The sequence below is a fragment of the Cygnus olor genome, chromosome Z (genome assembly GCF_009769625.2).
Source record: "Cygnus olor isolate bCygOlo1 chromosome Z, bCygOlo1.pri.v2, whole genome shotgun sequence".
NCBI classification, from domain to species: domain Eukaryota; kingdom Metazoa; phylum Chordata; class Aves; order Anseriformes; family Anatidae; genus Cygnus; species Cygnus olor.
In genome coordinates, this window is record NC_049198.1 from 24506117 (window position 1) to 24523243 (window position 17127).

The 17127-nt window shown below is 34.3% G+C and overlaps 1 protein-coding gene across 1 annotated transcript in view; it reads right to left on the bottom strand.

Annotated features, from left to right (window-relative positions):
• Positions 1-316: 316 nt before the first annotated feature.
• The window catches only part of SCAMP1 (secretory carrier membrane protein 1), a 38239-nt gene continuing 21428 nt past the window's right edge, over positions 317-17127 (bottom strand). Inside the window, exons 3-9 of the mRNA XM_040541610.1 lie at positions 13771-13869; positions 13394-13505; positions 9993-10121; positions 8515-8674; positions 6794-6895; positions 5149-5266; positions 317-3280 (exon numbers count right to left, since the gene is read on the bottom strand). Of these exons, the coding sequence (XP_040397544.1) occupies positions 3116-3280; positions 5149-5266; positions 6794-6895; positions 8515-8674; positions 9993-10121; positions 13394-13505; positions 13771-13869 (885 nt within the window). The 3' untranslated portion in view covers positions 317-3115. The remainder of the gene's footprint in view (positions 3281-5148; positions 5267-6793; positions 6896-8514; positions 8675-9992; positions 10122-13393; positions 13506-13770; positions 13870-17127) is intronic.

The following is a 17127-nucleotide window of genomic DNA, read 5'->3' on the forward strand; positions in this document are numbered from 1 at the left end:
TTCACTTAATAGCTGTAGAATTTCATTCAGTAATGACAGAACATGTTTAAATTTTAACTCTCTAACTTTACAGCACAAGTAAGCAGGCTGCAAGTATTTAAATGTTCTTCATAATATCTGAGTAAGCTAATTCTGATTATCCTACTGTGTAATTTTGATAGTGGACATTTTACTTTCCCGTTTAAGCAGAATTACAGCATTTATATACAGAATTACAAAAAACAAGTGAGATTTTTACATAGATCAGCCGCCCCGTGTGTCATCCTGAACTTCAAAAGAAAAAAACTATTTCGTTCAAAACTATACAGAGCAAAAATCCAGGAAAAAAAGTATTTTTTTTTATTCTATGACACTGTGTTAATACAATAAATATACAAAACTTCTGAAGTACTCAGACATGCAACAGAGGGACAGAAGTGTGTTTGTACAGAACCATGACATTCACCAGGATGGCAGAGCATTGTTAGTAATTTACAAAATATACAAACATCCCCAGATAAATAAAACCAACTCCTGAATTACATATCAATGACTACTGACATTCCAGTGTTTAAACTTCATACTTTGTACTCAATTTGCCACAATACTACAAAATGACAACTTAAGTGGGTGCCATACTCTGATAATTAATAAGAGACGGTAAAATCTCATTTTAATTAAGTAAAAAATATTTTAACAAACATCAGCCTTCTGTTGCCAAAGCTACACTCAAACTTTTCTGTCCCTTTTGGGCTGCAAAGTGTCAGAGACTCCTGGTTTAACAAATCACGTGTACGTGGAATCCTGAATTTCACGTGAGGTTTAAATCTGTATTATTTAACGCATGACATTAGAAATCAGCACTCAGTATACTCTGAAAATTAAATCTGTTTTCTCAAAGAATGTTTAAATATTTGGGAAAAAAAATCTACCTGCCAAATTCAGGTTTTATTCCGAAAGGTGTTTTTTTTTTTCTTCTCCATAATATATTACGCTACTGTATGTTATTATGTAATCTTAAATTTAATTGCAAGGATGTTGTCCCTGGTATTCATACCCAAGAGCTACCCAAGAGGACTGTTTAAATTAAATTCAAAAGTAATCCATATTTTAGTTCCTAGATAAAACACTCAAATTTAAAAGATTTTGAAAAGAACAATCACGTACTGCTAGAAGTGTGGTACCTGTTCTCAACAGAAAATGAATACTTTTGTCTAGAAAGCTTTTAATAACATCCCACACAAATTTAAGTTCAATGCTAGCGTGTCTACTAGTGTAAAATTTTAGAGCCCCTGTATAATAAAAACTAACCAAACTGCTTTTAACTTCATGATGCAGAGAATATTTAGAAGAAAGTATATTTGTTAAAATGATCTTCAGCATAGGTGAAATTGCTACATTTATCCAAATTCAAGTTGGATTTAAAGAAGTTAATAAAAGAAAGGAGGCTAAAGCAGACTAATGGTAATACTGATCAAGGGATTAAGTTAAGTTTGTGTTTTTTTAATGTTATTATGTTATTCTAAATACGCTGTAATGAAAAAGATTTAATCTATGAAGGTCAGTCCACATTCAGAACATAGAGGGGCCTCAGAAGCTTATGACTGAGTCTCACTAATCATGATTCTTCTTACGAGCTGAATTAATTTCAGCGACGGTGACATTTCACTAGTTTGTGGGACTTGGTCCTTCCTGTTTTCATTTTCTTAAAAAAAAAAGTTAAAAAACAGCCCAAATTCTATGCATAAGACTCACAAGTCAGTCAAGGAATATCAGATAACCTTTAAAGGTCAGAAACATTTATAATAAGACCTGACTGAACTCTAGAACATTATGATGTATGTACCATGACTGACTGTTCAGTTCTACTGCACCAATTTAACCTCTTAGGCCTCCAGTTCAATGAGTTAAAATTCGACTTTGTGAAAGATGTATATTTCTCACTTTTCCAACTCAAAATAGTTAGGAAGCTTTTATTTTCAGCTTAAATCAAATCACAGAGATGGCTGAGTAATGTTAAAATGAATTCAAGTATCTGTTAAATGCCACTACTTCGAAAGCTTGATTTTAGACAATATTCCTGTTAGAAAATTAAATACTGTATATTTGGACTTTTGGACAAGCAGTAAACAGAGTGACTGACAAGGCTAGAGATTTAGTACCACTTTCAAACACAAATCTACACTTAAAAAAAAATCTCAAGCACAACAAAAATACCACTGCATGTAAAAGAGGGGAGTGAGGCAAGAAACTAGTGTTCTAAATGTCAATATTCGTTTCTTTTCCAGCAAAATGATTACTCCAAGAAATGAATATTGAAATTAAAAATAGTAAATTTATAATCATTCAGGTCTGTGATTGAAGCCATCAGTTAACTTCCTTAAACTGTACATTGCATTACACATCCTGTTACGAAGAATGTTTATGCACCATTGTCATTTCTCACAGGTAGAGAATACTCCATGAAAATAGATATAAACAAAAGCTATAAACTGGTGCAGGTAAATTCTGGACCAAAACACTACTTAAACATGATCGGGTAACTCAACAGTATTCATGCAAGCTTACAGGTTTATATCAAAAAACTTGTCCTAAAAAAAAAAGGAAAAAATTTATATTTACCCTACTTGTATTTGTACTCCAGCAGCAGCTGAAATTGCAAAAGTATCAGCCAAACCTAACTTACTACATCTCTCAGTCTACCCCACTTCTTACAGTAGAAATAGGGAAAACAGTTATTACAAGCAAAAATAATTGATCCAAAGTGCTTTCCTGAAGTTTAAAAACAAAATAGTGAACCACTAAAAAACCTCCAAATTCCTAATGTATTTATTTGAACATTAAATACCGCAATTCATTCTCAGGTCAATTTTTGAAATTACTTATCTCCCATAAGATACGGAAGGTTTTATGTTAGAGATAGCAACATTTAAAAGAAGGGCAAAGAACAGTTATCTTTTTAAAAAATAAATAAATTTATAATAGAACAAACCAAACATTTCCCATTTTACCCATGCACAGCTGAAGAGGAGACAAACATGCTGTGTGTATTTTGTTCTAGGCTTTTAGGGAATATAGTAAGTGACTGGAATATAAAGAACAATCAAAGAGAACTGTAATGACTTCCTGCATTTCTCTACATTCGGTTACCCTTGAACGCATTCTGAGCTGCACTGGTTGCTGCTGTTGATGCGGCGTTGGCTGCGGCAGTTTGTACAGTTTTGTTGGACATCACTCCTGTTGCAAACTCTTGCTGTGCTTTCTCGAAACTAGCGCCAGTTGTGCGGTAGAGACCATGCACCTAGGGAGGTGTGAAAGCAGTGAATAAGGTGTGCTGAGCCTTCCATTTCTTCGCAAAGTTAGTAGCAAAGTCTCAAACACAAAGCAGAGGTGGGTGGTGGAGAAATCTGGCTTGTTCATGTTTGGGAGGGTCCGTAAATGAATCAACAGAATTCTTTTCCACAAATCCTACAAATTTTCATTGCCTTGCTGCATGCACAGCAGTAGCAATAGCAGCTGTAGCAATACTTGTAGCTTTTTGCAGTTTCACCGGAATCTCATAGGTCTTTACTACATGTACAGTATCTACTGTCTGAAACAACGTATTTAAATCTGCAAACAGGCTGCAGCCTTAGCATTACACAGGGACCATAGCTTGCAGAAGCATCTTCTGTCTCAATTTGTCTACAGCTTGGCCAACTCATTGAGTTAGAGTTAGTAAGCGTTCAGGTTAAGAGAAACAGCAGGACACACAAAACCAGAAAAGTTTTTTTGAATCCATTGTGTCAATAACATCCTCAAATATTTTTTCTATATCAATTTTTAGAAACATTTTTATTTATCTGATTTACATGTTTACAAGAACCTATTAAGCTAAGCTCTTAGTGAATATAGTATAAAACATAATAATAATGCAGATACCTGTCTGCTAAACTAATGTGATGACCAATAGCTCTGCAAAATAAGCATGGATATTGAACAATATATGGCTTACAAACCCTTCAAACAATACAGCTATAGTACAACAAAAATCAAATCCCCAGTAACTTCCAATTACTTGAGCATTAAAATTAAAAAAAAAATAAAATGTGATTTAAAAATCCATAGCCAATCAAGTCCCTAACTAGCTGACAAAATAAATTGTCAAAAACTTCTTTATCCCTGTGAAGCACTCAAATTAAGGTTGTAACTTTTTTGTTAGAAATGAAATTATTTCCAGCCATAAAGACATACCATGTCATATGCATGGGTTTTTTAAATAATCTACATGCATGCAGTAGAAAGAATGTTAAAAAAAAAAGTTCTACATTTTTCTTGTTTGTTTCTTTCTCCTATCCCTGGATTCTTATGCAGAAAACAAATAAGGAGAAGGGACATCTACAATCAATGCTTATAATTTCTAGCTTACTGTATATAGGACAGAAGAGCCTGGGTATGTGAAAACTTTTAATCATAATTGTGAGGTATATAGATTTATTAGAATTGCTAGCACATCATATGCAGAATTCTCACATTTAATCAAAACAACATCAAAAACCTATTAGCAGGGTTATTATCTAAACTTGGACCTTCTGGATTGGAACACACAAAAAAGAACCAAGCGAAAAATGTACCTTTGAGGTTTTATTCAATGTAATTATTAACTGACAACAACATGTTAAAATCATTTTCAGGAGAAAAATAAAAATGCTTTTCTGAAGTTCAAGGCATCACCATCTTTTATTGATTTTAATCAATGATTAAAATAGAACAATGGCAATGATTCTAACAACCAAAACTTAGCAGTCATTTGAGTCACACTGTACTTCACTCAGACTGATGAATGAACCACCACAGATTTGAAAACTGCAACCTCGTATCTACAGCTACAACCTTAGTGTGAGTGAATTCACTTATCCCACTCACTGTAGGCTTACCTCCCAACTTATTTGGACTTACCCTTCCTCATCTCAGTTTGCAGAAAATAAGTGCATTGTAAAAACAGCTGAATGTAACTTGAATAACAGTTCAAGAAAAAAAAAATACTATAGAAGCACAAATGTTAATATGTAAGGCAGACCCTAAGAGTATCATGTCATGCCCATTACTTTGTGAGAGCATACCTCTGCCAAGCAGGAAAACAAAATCTATACCAAACATAGAAAGAGAAGAGTGGAATAAGTAACTTACCTTTTTAAACATAACTAATGAGATCACAGCAGATGCTGTGAAAAGTGCAGCTATGATTATCATCATAATGCCAACTGGGATACTTTTATTAAGACCAGTAAGAGATGAAATCCATCCACTGAAGAAAGGAGAAAATAAAAACTTTACTTTGCACAGCATGAGCACACTTCTCTATTTCTTCTTTAGAAATAACACAAAAACATGTCATACACACACAGCTTCCGTGTGGGAAGACCCATTTAACTGTATCCACACAGTGATGGTTTGTTGATTGGGATTAATGTAATAATTTTTTGAAAGTAAAAAGGAGAGCATCAGATTAACCTACTACAAGATCACTATATCTTTTGACATCTCTCCATTTTTTGAAACTGAAACACCACCAAAGTACAGTATCAAATTTGAAACCACAAAAACAGGTTGTCTTATGAAAAATAAAACATCAAGACAGGAAAGATTCTTCCAATGAAAAGAGCAAAAATATTCTGTAAACCCAAAGACCTTAAAAATTTCCTCTATCTGCTTCAAATTGCTTTGATATCTCTGATGTCTAACTGGACTCCACCACAAATCTCCAAAATTCAAACTGTAATTAACATCTTCTGATGATCTGGATACTTTTCACAACCATATGCCAAGTATTGTTAAAAGCACATTCTACATGTGTGGAAAGCTGTCCCTCTAAAATTACTGTTTTTTTCCCCCATGTCAATCAAAGTATCAATGAAAAAGGAAAACACTGGATTTGAGAGCAAAAGTAGTGAAAAAACGTTTTCCTTATACTCTAGTTCTAAAACAATAATGTTTTGTCTGCTGTACAAATGTTTGGAATTTTGCAGCAAAATGTCACTGATACAGAGAAAGGTCATTACCCAGATCCAGTACTGCCAGTCATAGTTCTCCATATCATCTCATCTAGCTACTGTAACCATGCTTTTAGTTAATTCTATTTTGTTTGGTTATTTATTTTTTTTTCCTCCAAGAACGGTATGATTCCTAACAGCTTTTCCATGTAAAATCTAAATATTACACCCTGAAGCTTAAAATAAAAGCTATATATACATAAAAGCTTCACGTAAATGCTATATACTTACAAGCAGCAAAAAAGAAAAATCAGCAATTATGAGCTGATTCAGACAAACAAGCTTTTCAAATAATATTCACCTGAATACAATGTTGACTCATTCTTCAAATTTTAGCTGAAAATTTCATTAGCAAGCAGGAAGTATATTAATATAATTACAAATAACTGAATATCCAAAACACCAGACAAATAGCATACTATTATATTATGTCTAAATTACTCTCATTTTCTCTAAGTTTTCCTTTTTTTAAGTTCTAAAAATAGATCACATAACATCTCTACACACCACTAAAACAGAGGAGATAAAAGAGTAGTCCAGGGTGGCTTACACTGAACAATAAAATTTTGACCAGCCTAATAACAGCAGTACTTCACACACTTTCACCATTTTTTTGCTAGTTAAGAGCACTTTAAAAATGCCTTTTTGGGAGCTAAAATAAACGATTTCAGTGAAAACAAATATATATATATATGTATTTTGAAAAAACACATTGCAGTTGCTATATCAAATATGTTTGTCTTACAGACAACATACAAGGCTACAGAAAACACAATACTTACCAGTTTCCCCATCTTTGAAATCCTGCAGCTTGAAGTACATGTACAGCAAACTGACAGATATATACAAAGAAGAACACAAAGAATCTGAACGAACTGTCACTCCTGAAAGAGGGGAATAAAAGATTAAAAGTAGCCAGGAAATGAATGACTTAACAAATGCTGTTGTACCAATATAAAAAACTGCATTAAATAGAGGAAAAGTATTCTCATTTTTTGATGATATCTTCAACTGTCAAGCAGTAATTCTGTGGTTTTGGAGTGTTTATTTACAGTTGCTTCTACTTCTTTGATATAATATCTTTGCCTTCTTCTCTAACAGAGGTGAGAATAACATTATGATACTATTACTCAGTGTTTTGTTCAGCACACAGCAGGGCCTCTTAGACTAAACATATCAATTTTGCTACAGTGAATGAAGAATAGAAGTCTACTCCACTTTCAGACTGAAATTTACAGCACTGGCACTATGGGAAGAAAATATTTTACTTGTAAAAGGAAATAAAATCTAATATGGAATTCCTGAAACATAATGGAGATCACAATACTGCTGTTTAAAAGCAAAATACACAAAATACGCTTGCTATTTCAATTACTTAAGTGCCAACTTGAAAGACTGAAAGTGTTAAAAGCCTGTCAAAAACAGAAATATAAATAAACAGGGAAAACCTCACAGAACTCAAAAACTAATGATCACATGATATGCGTCCTACCAAAGTCCTAAAGAACGTAAAAATCACTTAGTTTAGTAACTGACTAAGAACATGGAACCAGATTTTGCTAGTGGTAGCACTTCTCGCAGAAGGGAATTTATTTTCATTTCTATTTACTTAACAAGTTCGGTTCAATATTTATTTCATTTTCTGCTGAGCGACTGAAAGAAAGTTGAAAATGCAAGTAGTAGATTTCCTTTTCCAACCAACCAATATTCACTAAGAATATGGATTCGCAAAATCTAAAATTCTGAAAAGTAATGTGACATTCTGAACTCCTCCAGCAAATCAGGAATAATAATGATTTATAAAAATCAAGACAAACCAAAAAAACCTGCTAAGAGAGATCATATCAGATTTATAACCCGTTAATGAAAACTATCACTTGAAATATTCTCTGTATTTTCAGTTGATCACAGTTCTCACCCACGTTGCTCATCTTGTTTTTAAGCCTTAAGGATATAAGAATTGTATCATATATGGATGTAACAGTCATATAGTCATAACCATGTAAGAATCAAATCATATAGTTTAACTTCCATTTGCACAAGCTAACGTGAAAAAAATACAAGTCTGCCAAACACAGACTGCTAAAAACTGAAAAAAAAAAATGAATTTGATTATTGTATGCTCTACTCAAGAATCTAGGTCTATGGCAATTGCAGACATTGCAGTTCACTTAACACTCTGACATTTTTAAACAGAGTTTTATGAATTTAATTCAGGAAGCCAAAGATTTAAGATACCCTTAACTATTAGCCTGCTCAGATTCTTTGTACAAAGGGATAGGAATATAATGCGAATTTTCCTTAAAATTGTTATCAGCCCCCAATAAAGTTAATTTACTACAAATACTATTTTAATGGTAAAAAACTGTCAATACTTTAAACGATATTCCATGATAGTTCTAAATAATCGCTGCCTAATAATTACAAAAATTCTGGAATGTTAATGCATTTCAACAAGTGTAATATATTTTTAAAATATCCTAAGTCACAGTAAACTTGTTACCTGAAGGCTCCATAAAGTGGTCTGTACCAGCAGACAAAAGAACAAGGTGTAAAAAGCAAGAACCAGAGGATACTCAATCCAAAATCAACTCCCCGTGTAGCATCAACGTAAAACCAGGCCAAACATCCGAAGATATTAAGAAACAGTGTCACTGTGTGGACTGTAGAAGAAAAAAACAAAGTAAGTCTTAATTTAATTATGTTAATATAAGAAATTATTATAACTCTTATAGTAATACCTAAACAGGGCATTTTTAAGAACAATGTAAACATGCTGACAATAATTAATAGCCTTTCTCTGCAATAAGCTCATTTTTATACAGTCTTCTGGCTTTCCAAGCCAATATTCCCAAGTGAAAATACTGAACAATAAAAATCAATTATTATCAGGTATATGGTGAAGAAAAAACTGTCATAAAAATTAATTTTCAATATTAAAAGGATGAAAAAAGACCTTTCCACTGCTGCAGTAATTGACACTTCCACAGTAGCTACTAGATACAGATATTTGCACTTTTTTAATATGCTGTTTGTTTACTTTCTCTATAAATGCAGACTATCAATTTTAATATTACAATATGAATCTACTGTATTATCATGTTTAAGAGAAAAGCTTATAAATGATATAAATTCAAACAAAATTTAGCTCTGAACATGCTCTAATTTGAAAGGAACTTAAAAAAAAATCTTAACCAAACACTCTGTGAATTCTACATCCCCTTATTATAATAAAAAATATACTAATGGCATCAGAGCACCAAAATCTTTGGAATTTCCTCAGTCTGAGAGTACTTATTAGGCTCTTATCACACTGGACGAGACAGGCAAAACAAATGTGATGTCATTTGCAAATTTGATTCATTCAGCATTTCTCCAACCACAACACAGCACCTGAATGAGAGCAAAATTAACCCCACGAACATTCTTCTGGGCATGTTTGGTGCAAAAAGGATAGCTGTAACATGGACTGATTCTTCAGCTAATTTACTTACACTACTTTTTTTAAATAGACTAAAGTGATATTAAGTTCATATTACAAACTAAAACTATACTAAACTAAAACTATGCATATTAAAGCAAATGGCTATTACTCTTTTCAAACTCACAAGTCTATTATTAACACTAATCGTGAACTGTATTTCTTAACATATAAACTGATTTTTAAAACAGTATAATTATTTCTAAGGTAATAAATGGTCAAATCTTGTTTTACAACAACACTGATATTTAAAACAGAAAAAAGCAATATACCATGAACAAACTGCTTTAGGGTAATCCTTCCTCTTTTTTTTTCCCCCACATAAGTTTCTATGAAAAAAATCAATACTTTTAAAATCAAAGCTAACAAAAAGATTTCACTTAAATGTTTAATTTCTGGATTGTAAAAATGTATCTCATTATAGATGCTGCAAAACCCAAAGTAACCCAAATTCAAGTTTGAATTGGCAATTTGTTTTTTCTTTTAAAAAAAATACTTACACATCCACAAATAGTACATAATCTTTACTGTCTTCTGGAATTCTACAGGGATGTCTACAGAAAAGTCCTGGTAGAAACATGGGCCCACTGGAAAATTCTCAGGAAGAGGTGGCCAGTTATTTTTTCTACCTGCAAATCAGAAAAAAAAGAAAAGCCTTATAATACAGCTTTTATTTCTGTATACTAGAAAATGATACACGTTTGGACTTGTTCGAATTGTTTTATGCACAAGCGTTCCACACGCATATAGACAGCTTGAGCTAGCAGAACTCAGAGAGTTTTATCAGCAGTCCTCACACAAATTTCAGAAATAAAATATGACAAAATACAGCCAGATCAAGGAAAGCATCCTTGTAAAGCACTAAGCAGGTATCTGATAGTTCCTATAAAGTAATAAGAAAAGAGAAACCTTAAGAAAACACTCAGATTTGGGCAGAAAAACAATTTTTCAGAGTTCCTTGACATTTAAATGCACATTTCCCTAAGTCCCACCATACACACTCACTCTGTTGAACACAAAGACTAGGGAACAAATGACATTCTTAATTCTCAGAATCCTGATATTTCTCACACTGGTGTATCTCTAACACTTTTAACTACTTCCCAATATAGTTTACAGATAAAGCTTTGCTTCAAAGCCTGTAAACGTGAAGAAAGGCAGCTATTTAAATGTTCTTGACTACAGTACAGTATGTCCTACAGCACCAATATGTATGGATATCAAGTTTTCAGACCGTGTAAGGACACAACAAAAGACAACACAGTATCAGACAGCACACTGTGCTAGGGTGTGTAGATACGTACTCACAGGCTAGGGTGAGTAGATACGTTCTACTATGCACAGACTCAGAGATTCAGGTAAGGTAACTGTTAACAAAGCACTTCAAATTCTGGATTCAATAGATACATTAATCACTATATTCCAAAACTAAACTAAAGACTAACCGAAAGGACCCTTTACTTGAAATTCTGACAAGGTTTTGCTTGCAATTTCTATTTTAGCCATAGCCTTCCTAGCAGTTTGCCTGCTAAAAAAACAGAAAACTTGCACATCTTACATATTTGTATTATTATTTTTTCCCCTCACTCAAGACAAGATGAAGCTGACAGTTCTGTCCAAAAAGGTCCAAAACAGTGAGTACCCGTTGAGTTTACTGTCTCTTCCACTGAAGATTTTTTTACCTAGCCTTTAAGAGCTGAGGATTTTCAGAGGAAGCCTATGAAAGGTAAGCAATTAATATGCCCATCCATATTAAAAACTACTCTGGAATTTCTTGTATGAAAGATATCTGATAACAATTCAGATCTTTATTCTGCAATTTATAGTTATTTCTGTCAGGACTAAAAGTTTCAAGACAGAGTCATAGAAAAATTCAGATACGTTATATAATTTGAGTTATTGAGAATAGCGTTTAATCTTCTTTTCCACCCCAGTGGCAAAGGTTTCAAAAATTTCAACAAAGACTGAGAGACAGCTTGATAAGATGGCTTGATACCTTAGGTATTACAATCTTTAGATACTCATTTTCCAAAATAAGCGAAGACCCAGCTCAGAGTTATTTCTTTTAACACGTTACCACCTCAAGGACTATTAACAAAACTTCGATGACCTGCCTACAGCATGAATGCAGACACCTCCAAACTAGCTTCATGCAGAAAAATGGATTTTTCAGATATGCCCAAATGAACTAGCTGAAACAGGAAGCAGTACATTTTAACCAGCTCACGTACAATGCTGCCCAGGCGTGGAGCTGAACAGACCTACCAGTTTTAAGCTTTATTGCACTGTAGTCGATCGTACGTGAAGACAGTGTCCTAGATGTTAGAGTTGGACTCAATGATCCTTGTGGGTCCCTTTCAGCTTGGGATATTCTACGATCCTATATGCAGCCACCATTTTAAATTGAATACAGTACTACTGCAAATACCCTGACCTGCAATCAAGACACCTCTACAGTGTTTCCAAAGGAGTTTCAATGACTGTGCAAAAGAAATAAACTATCAAAAGGAAAAGAGTATTCTTCTCTTCAGTCATGACATACAATTGCTGATTTGCAGCAATTTTTACACAATCATTTAATAAAAACCTAACAAATTCTTTAAAGTTTTAAGAGATCTCTCATTTCTGTTCAGCCTTACTAAAGAATCCTTTAGATTCTTCACACTTTCTTCAAGAACTTTGATCTTAACAACTGGAACTTAGTAACACAGTAAATACCATTTCAAGAATATTCTGAAACATGGACAGGGTATTATATTGCCTAAGATATAGATGAAAGGAACAGAACTGTTACTAAAGCCTGGAACAGATAAGTAATCAATCCAGACCATCAATGCAAGCTACTGATATCAGGTGAAGGGCAATATATGGAGAAGGAAATGAAAAAATTACCAAAAAAATCATTATGTTGGAGGAAAGGTACAGAGATTTAATGAAAATATTGAAAAGAATAAATACTGAGAAAATTAAAAATGGTTTAATAAAGGGACTGTAATTCTGTTCCTAAGAACACCAGTTCCCCATTCCCAGACCCTAGCATGTGACATGGTAGTAACTCAAATTCTCAGGGAATTTTCTAAGCAATTATGCAATTGGGAATTCTACTACTGTATGTTCAATTTCAAGAGGAGAAAAGAAAAAAACACCAGGAAATGATGTTGAAATACAATGGTCAGAATTCTAGATACAAGTGAAAAGACCACACAAAGTCAACCTTGCACACAGTGTTTTGCAGTCTTTTTCTAATTTCATTCTGAAGTTCTTCCTTTTCAAAGGGAATATTCACATAATATGCTCTTCCGGCATAGTATCTTCAGCTAAGAGTAAGTGTATCTTCTCATTTGTGAAAGTGCAGTATAAAAACTGTTTGTATTAAATGGCACAGTTAAAATTTGTAGTAGAATGAGATGCTGATCTTGATTATAGGTTCTAAGTGTCATAGCAGAAATTAATAACACTCTTTTTGCTATTTGCATGGAATATTATGTCTGCAACACAGCAACAGTTAAGAAAACATTACAAAAAAATCGAAGTTCTTGTACAGCTATACATAATGACAGAAGACAAATCAGAGACATGCTACTTATGAAGTTATTTTATTTTTTCCTCAAAACTCTCCACTTTATTCAACAGTTACCTGGATATTACCTGAAAATAAAAATAACTGATAGTAGAGAGTAACATGTAACAAAGGCCACATTTAAAACTGCTGCTGTGAAAATCTGCACAGGACAAGCCAATTTTTATTGACTGCATGCACTGTCCAAATGAGATAAATTTTCTTTTCCTGAAGAGATTATAAAAAACCTTTTTGTTCTGTTTAGCAATGTAACTGTAACACAAAAACAGTTTCTAAGAAGTTAAATTCTGCAAGTTAAAAAAGTATTTTTTTCAAGCATACCCCCCTGCTGATTGAGACTCTGCATTTCCCTTTCCCTCCGATCCAGTTCAGCTGCTTTTCTTTCCAGTTCTTCTTGACGCTTTAGCAGTTCTGCCTGGGCCAAGGCATGCTCCTGAACAAAACAGGCATTGTTAGGTATTGTTAAAAAAAAGAAAAAGGACTCTAAATATTCCACATCTATCTCATATAATTAAGAATTTCCAGTTATGGATGAAGACTGACTTGGTACTTCATGAAAACATTAAATAACTTAAAAGCAGTATTAATTTCCATAAATCAGTAGGAAGCAATGCTTATTTATAAAAGACATTATTCCAGAAGGACATTTATATAACTATAATTAAATGGAATCCAGTACCTGAAAGTTATCGACAAACCTTTGCAATTTGCGTGTAAGCAGGTGGTTCTTCTGTTGGTTTCATTATTGCTGGCTGAGTACTGGGTACATTAGGCATTTTCACATTTCCTGGAGGAGCCTAAGAAAACGAGATAATTATAGGGAAACAGTCTCCTATTATAATAAATAGGTTTTCATTAAGTCTGTAGGAACTGATCCAATTGTTTTAAAGGAAGTGTTACTGATAAACCGAAAATCTGATGTGCTACCTGTGATACTTATAACTTTAGGAAAAAGAAGATAATATTCCATGGTGCAGCATTCTGCTTAGCTGTTTTTGCAGGGCACTGCTTGCCATAAACACACATGGAATTTTATGGATCACTACAAAGTAAATAAAATTTTAATTTTGTTCAGACATGAATATGGGTGAGGGCAGTTATTTTTTAAGAGAATTGTACGATTTACCTCAATTCTCATACGACCTACTCATATTCTGAAACAATGTCATTTATTAGTAATGTCTTCAAGTGCTTTCTACTTAACAAAGGCTTAAATCACCTGGTTAACCAGAGAAGCAATGTACCATATTCAGTTTTCAAATTCAGGACTCAATCTATTGCTTAACTATTCCACCTGTAGTTACTGTAGTATCTAGTTTCAAGTACCTGTGCCGATTTGGTCACTGGTCGTTACCTATAAAAAGCAGCTTACAAGAAAGTTTTTGAGGGTCTTTTTTGTTTGTTTCTTGTCCTGCTTAATCCTGTTTGTCATCTCCTCCAATTTTCTCTACATCAAGTAGATCAAGTCTCATCATCTTCAAACATAAGATACTTAAAAATCCTGCTCCAGAATAACAAAAAGCTAATGAACAAAAACTGCATACATTATGCAACACAGGCCAAACCAAAAAAAAAAAAAAAAAAAAAGGTCTGATTATTGTAGCTCTGTGGCTGAAGTAACAACAGTTTTGAAAGCATAACTTAACCAATAAGCAGATGCTTGCTAGACTAAGGAGCATGACTGCCTACAGTCTCCAGTAAGAGCCCAGCAGCCTTCCACAGACACATGTAATAGTGTTTAAAAGTGAATGGGCAGACCAGAAAATATTTGAACAATGAATTCAAAGATATTTATCCTTTTACGATACTTTGTCAAAACAGCCTGAAGTGCTGCTAATGATTGGAACATGTATATATGCTTATAAATAGAGGAACCAATTGTAACACTCATTAAAGACACATAATTAAAGATGCCAGTCAACAACATATATACCACATTAATATGAGGAACCGATTACATAGAAGATTCTTCAGATTCAGATTTCTGCTTTTGTTAGGCTCCACTATATGCTGTCATCTATACAGTGCTCGACTTGTTGCACATAGTCATGACTATGCATGCACCTGCTTGACTGCATGTGAAAAAAATCCAGTCCCTACGTAACAGCATGTGCTCCATGGAAGAAATGAGACTGAAACAGTAGCTTGGAGCTGGAGTATGCATTCTGGAATTCTAGGAAAGTCAAGAGGGGCTGTGGGACAACAGTTGTTTGGGGCTGTTATAAAAGCTACCACCTCAGCAGACTCTTGAGACTGGGGACTCCTGCTCCTCCTGGGGACATTTCCTACTGCTGGAGCCTAGCCCTGTGCACCTTGACACTCTGAAGGCTCTCTGTCCAAGGCTGATGAATGCAGCTACTGCTTTTCTGTTTCCATGTCTGGATCATAGCAAGGTTAAACACATATCCCTGTGTCCACAGAAGGACGCTAACACGGCCAGCTACACAAGCTGCCACAGGCAGGGGACTGCCTTAACCACTGCCCCCACAGAACACTGCCAGAACTCACATAAAACACTGGTACACGCAGTCGCGTGCCATCCCTCCTCTCTCAGGCAGACCACTACTACCTAGGGTATGACCACAGACAGATACTGGCACCTAATCCACTCTAGTCTCTCCAGCTGCTGGTATGCAGCATGCACAGATGGGGTAGCATGAAATTACACAGAAAAATAGTTAAGAAAGGATTTAACAGAAGCTGCAGTGATGAGATGCATGGCTCTGTCAGATGAGTGTATTGACAGGCTGCCCCCATCTGCTAAGAACTCAAGAGGAAAAAAAAGCAAAAAGTCTCTTCTTATGTGGAATCTAAATGGCTACACACTCTCCCAGGTAGTTATTTTTGAGCTACAGAAGGTACAACTACACCATTCAACCATTTCATTTACAGCATTTTAAACTCATGTTACCCTAAATTTTCCTACCGAACCGAAGAACCCATTTTTATACTTCCAATCTAAGCTAATAAGCAGTGAAAAAAGCCCCACAGCTGCCTGAGATAAAACAAACAGAAGTTTGCCCTGGAAAATCATGGTACAGCTGTAGAAAAGGAAACATAGTTGCGTAGTTCCAGACTTTCCTAGAAGCAAGAAGTCCTTAAAGTAAAGAAGGTACATCTTCAAGCGCTAGCATGGTACTGCATATCTGCAGAACTGCATGGACTCAAGTAAAAGTCCCGCTAGCAAACAAGTTTATTATTGCACTGACATACATAGTAATTAAAGGGTACAGGAAAGAAAAAGAAAGGAAAAATGTTGTTTACCGTAAGATTTTTCTGGAAAACAGTTAACTTCTTCATTAAGCCACAAATAATTTATTTCGTCTTCCAAATATATTTGCTAATATTCAGCAATCACTAGCAAAACAGCAGATTAATAAAATGCATACATGACTGTGAGAAAAATCTCAATAATTTTTTCAGACAGGGTCTTCTGTGAAGCTATTTTATTCACAATTGCAAAGGCAGGCGTCCTGCAAGCAGCAGCACCCAGCAAAAGTACATCATAACCTTATATTCTCTATTACCTGATGCTTGATTCTTCCTGTCTCCTCACTGGCTGAGTACTACAGGTTCACAAACTACTCGACGCTTATAGCTATACCATATATGTACTATTTGACCTACCGTTAGTTTCTCCTTTTCCTTTTTTTTTCCTTCTTCTCTTGTGGCTAGAGGGCCTGTGATTTTTGTTTTTACTGATTTCACACTGCTTGTCCTGTTTTTCTTAGCTATCCTCCTTATTTTGGGACAGTGGGACCTTCCCCTTACCTGCTTAATGGACTCCTCACTGCTATGCTACTGTCCGGCCTGCACAATCACTTTTGAATATGCAAGGTTAGTGGAATTTTCCTCTGCAAAAACACCTTCTATTACAAAAACACAACTTTATTTCTCACAGGACAAACAAGCAAGAAGAAGAGAGAAGAGAGAATAGGCACAGTAAGCCTTAATACAAACAGGGTCCTCAAAAGAGTGTTGTTTCATAAATTCAATTAAAACATACTCAAAAAAGTCAGAGAAACAATCATTTATTAGTGAATTACTATTTTGTT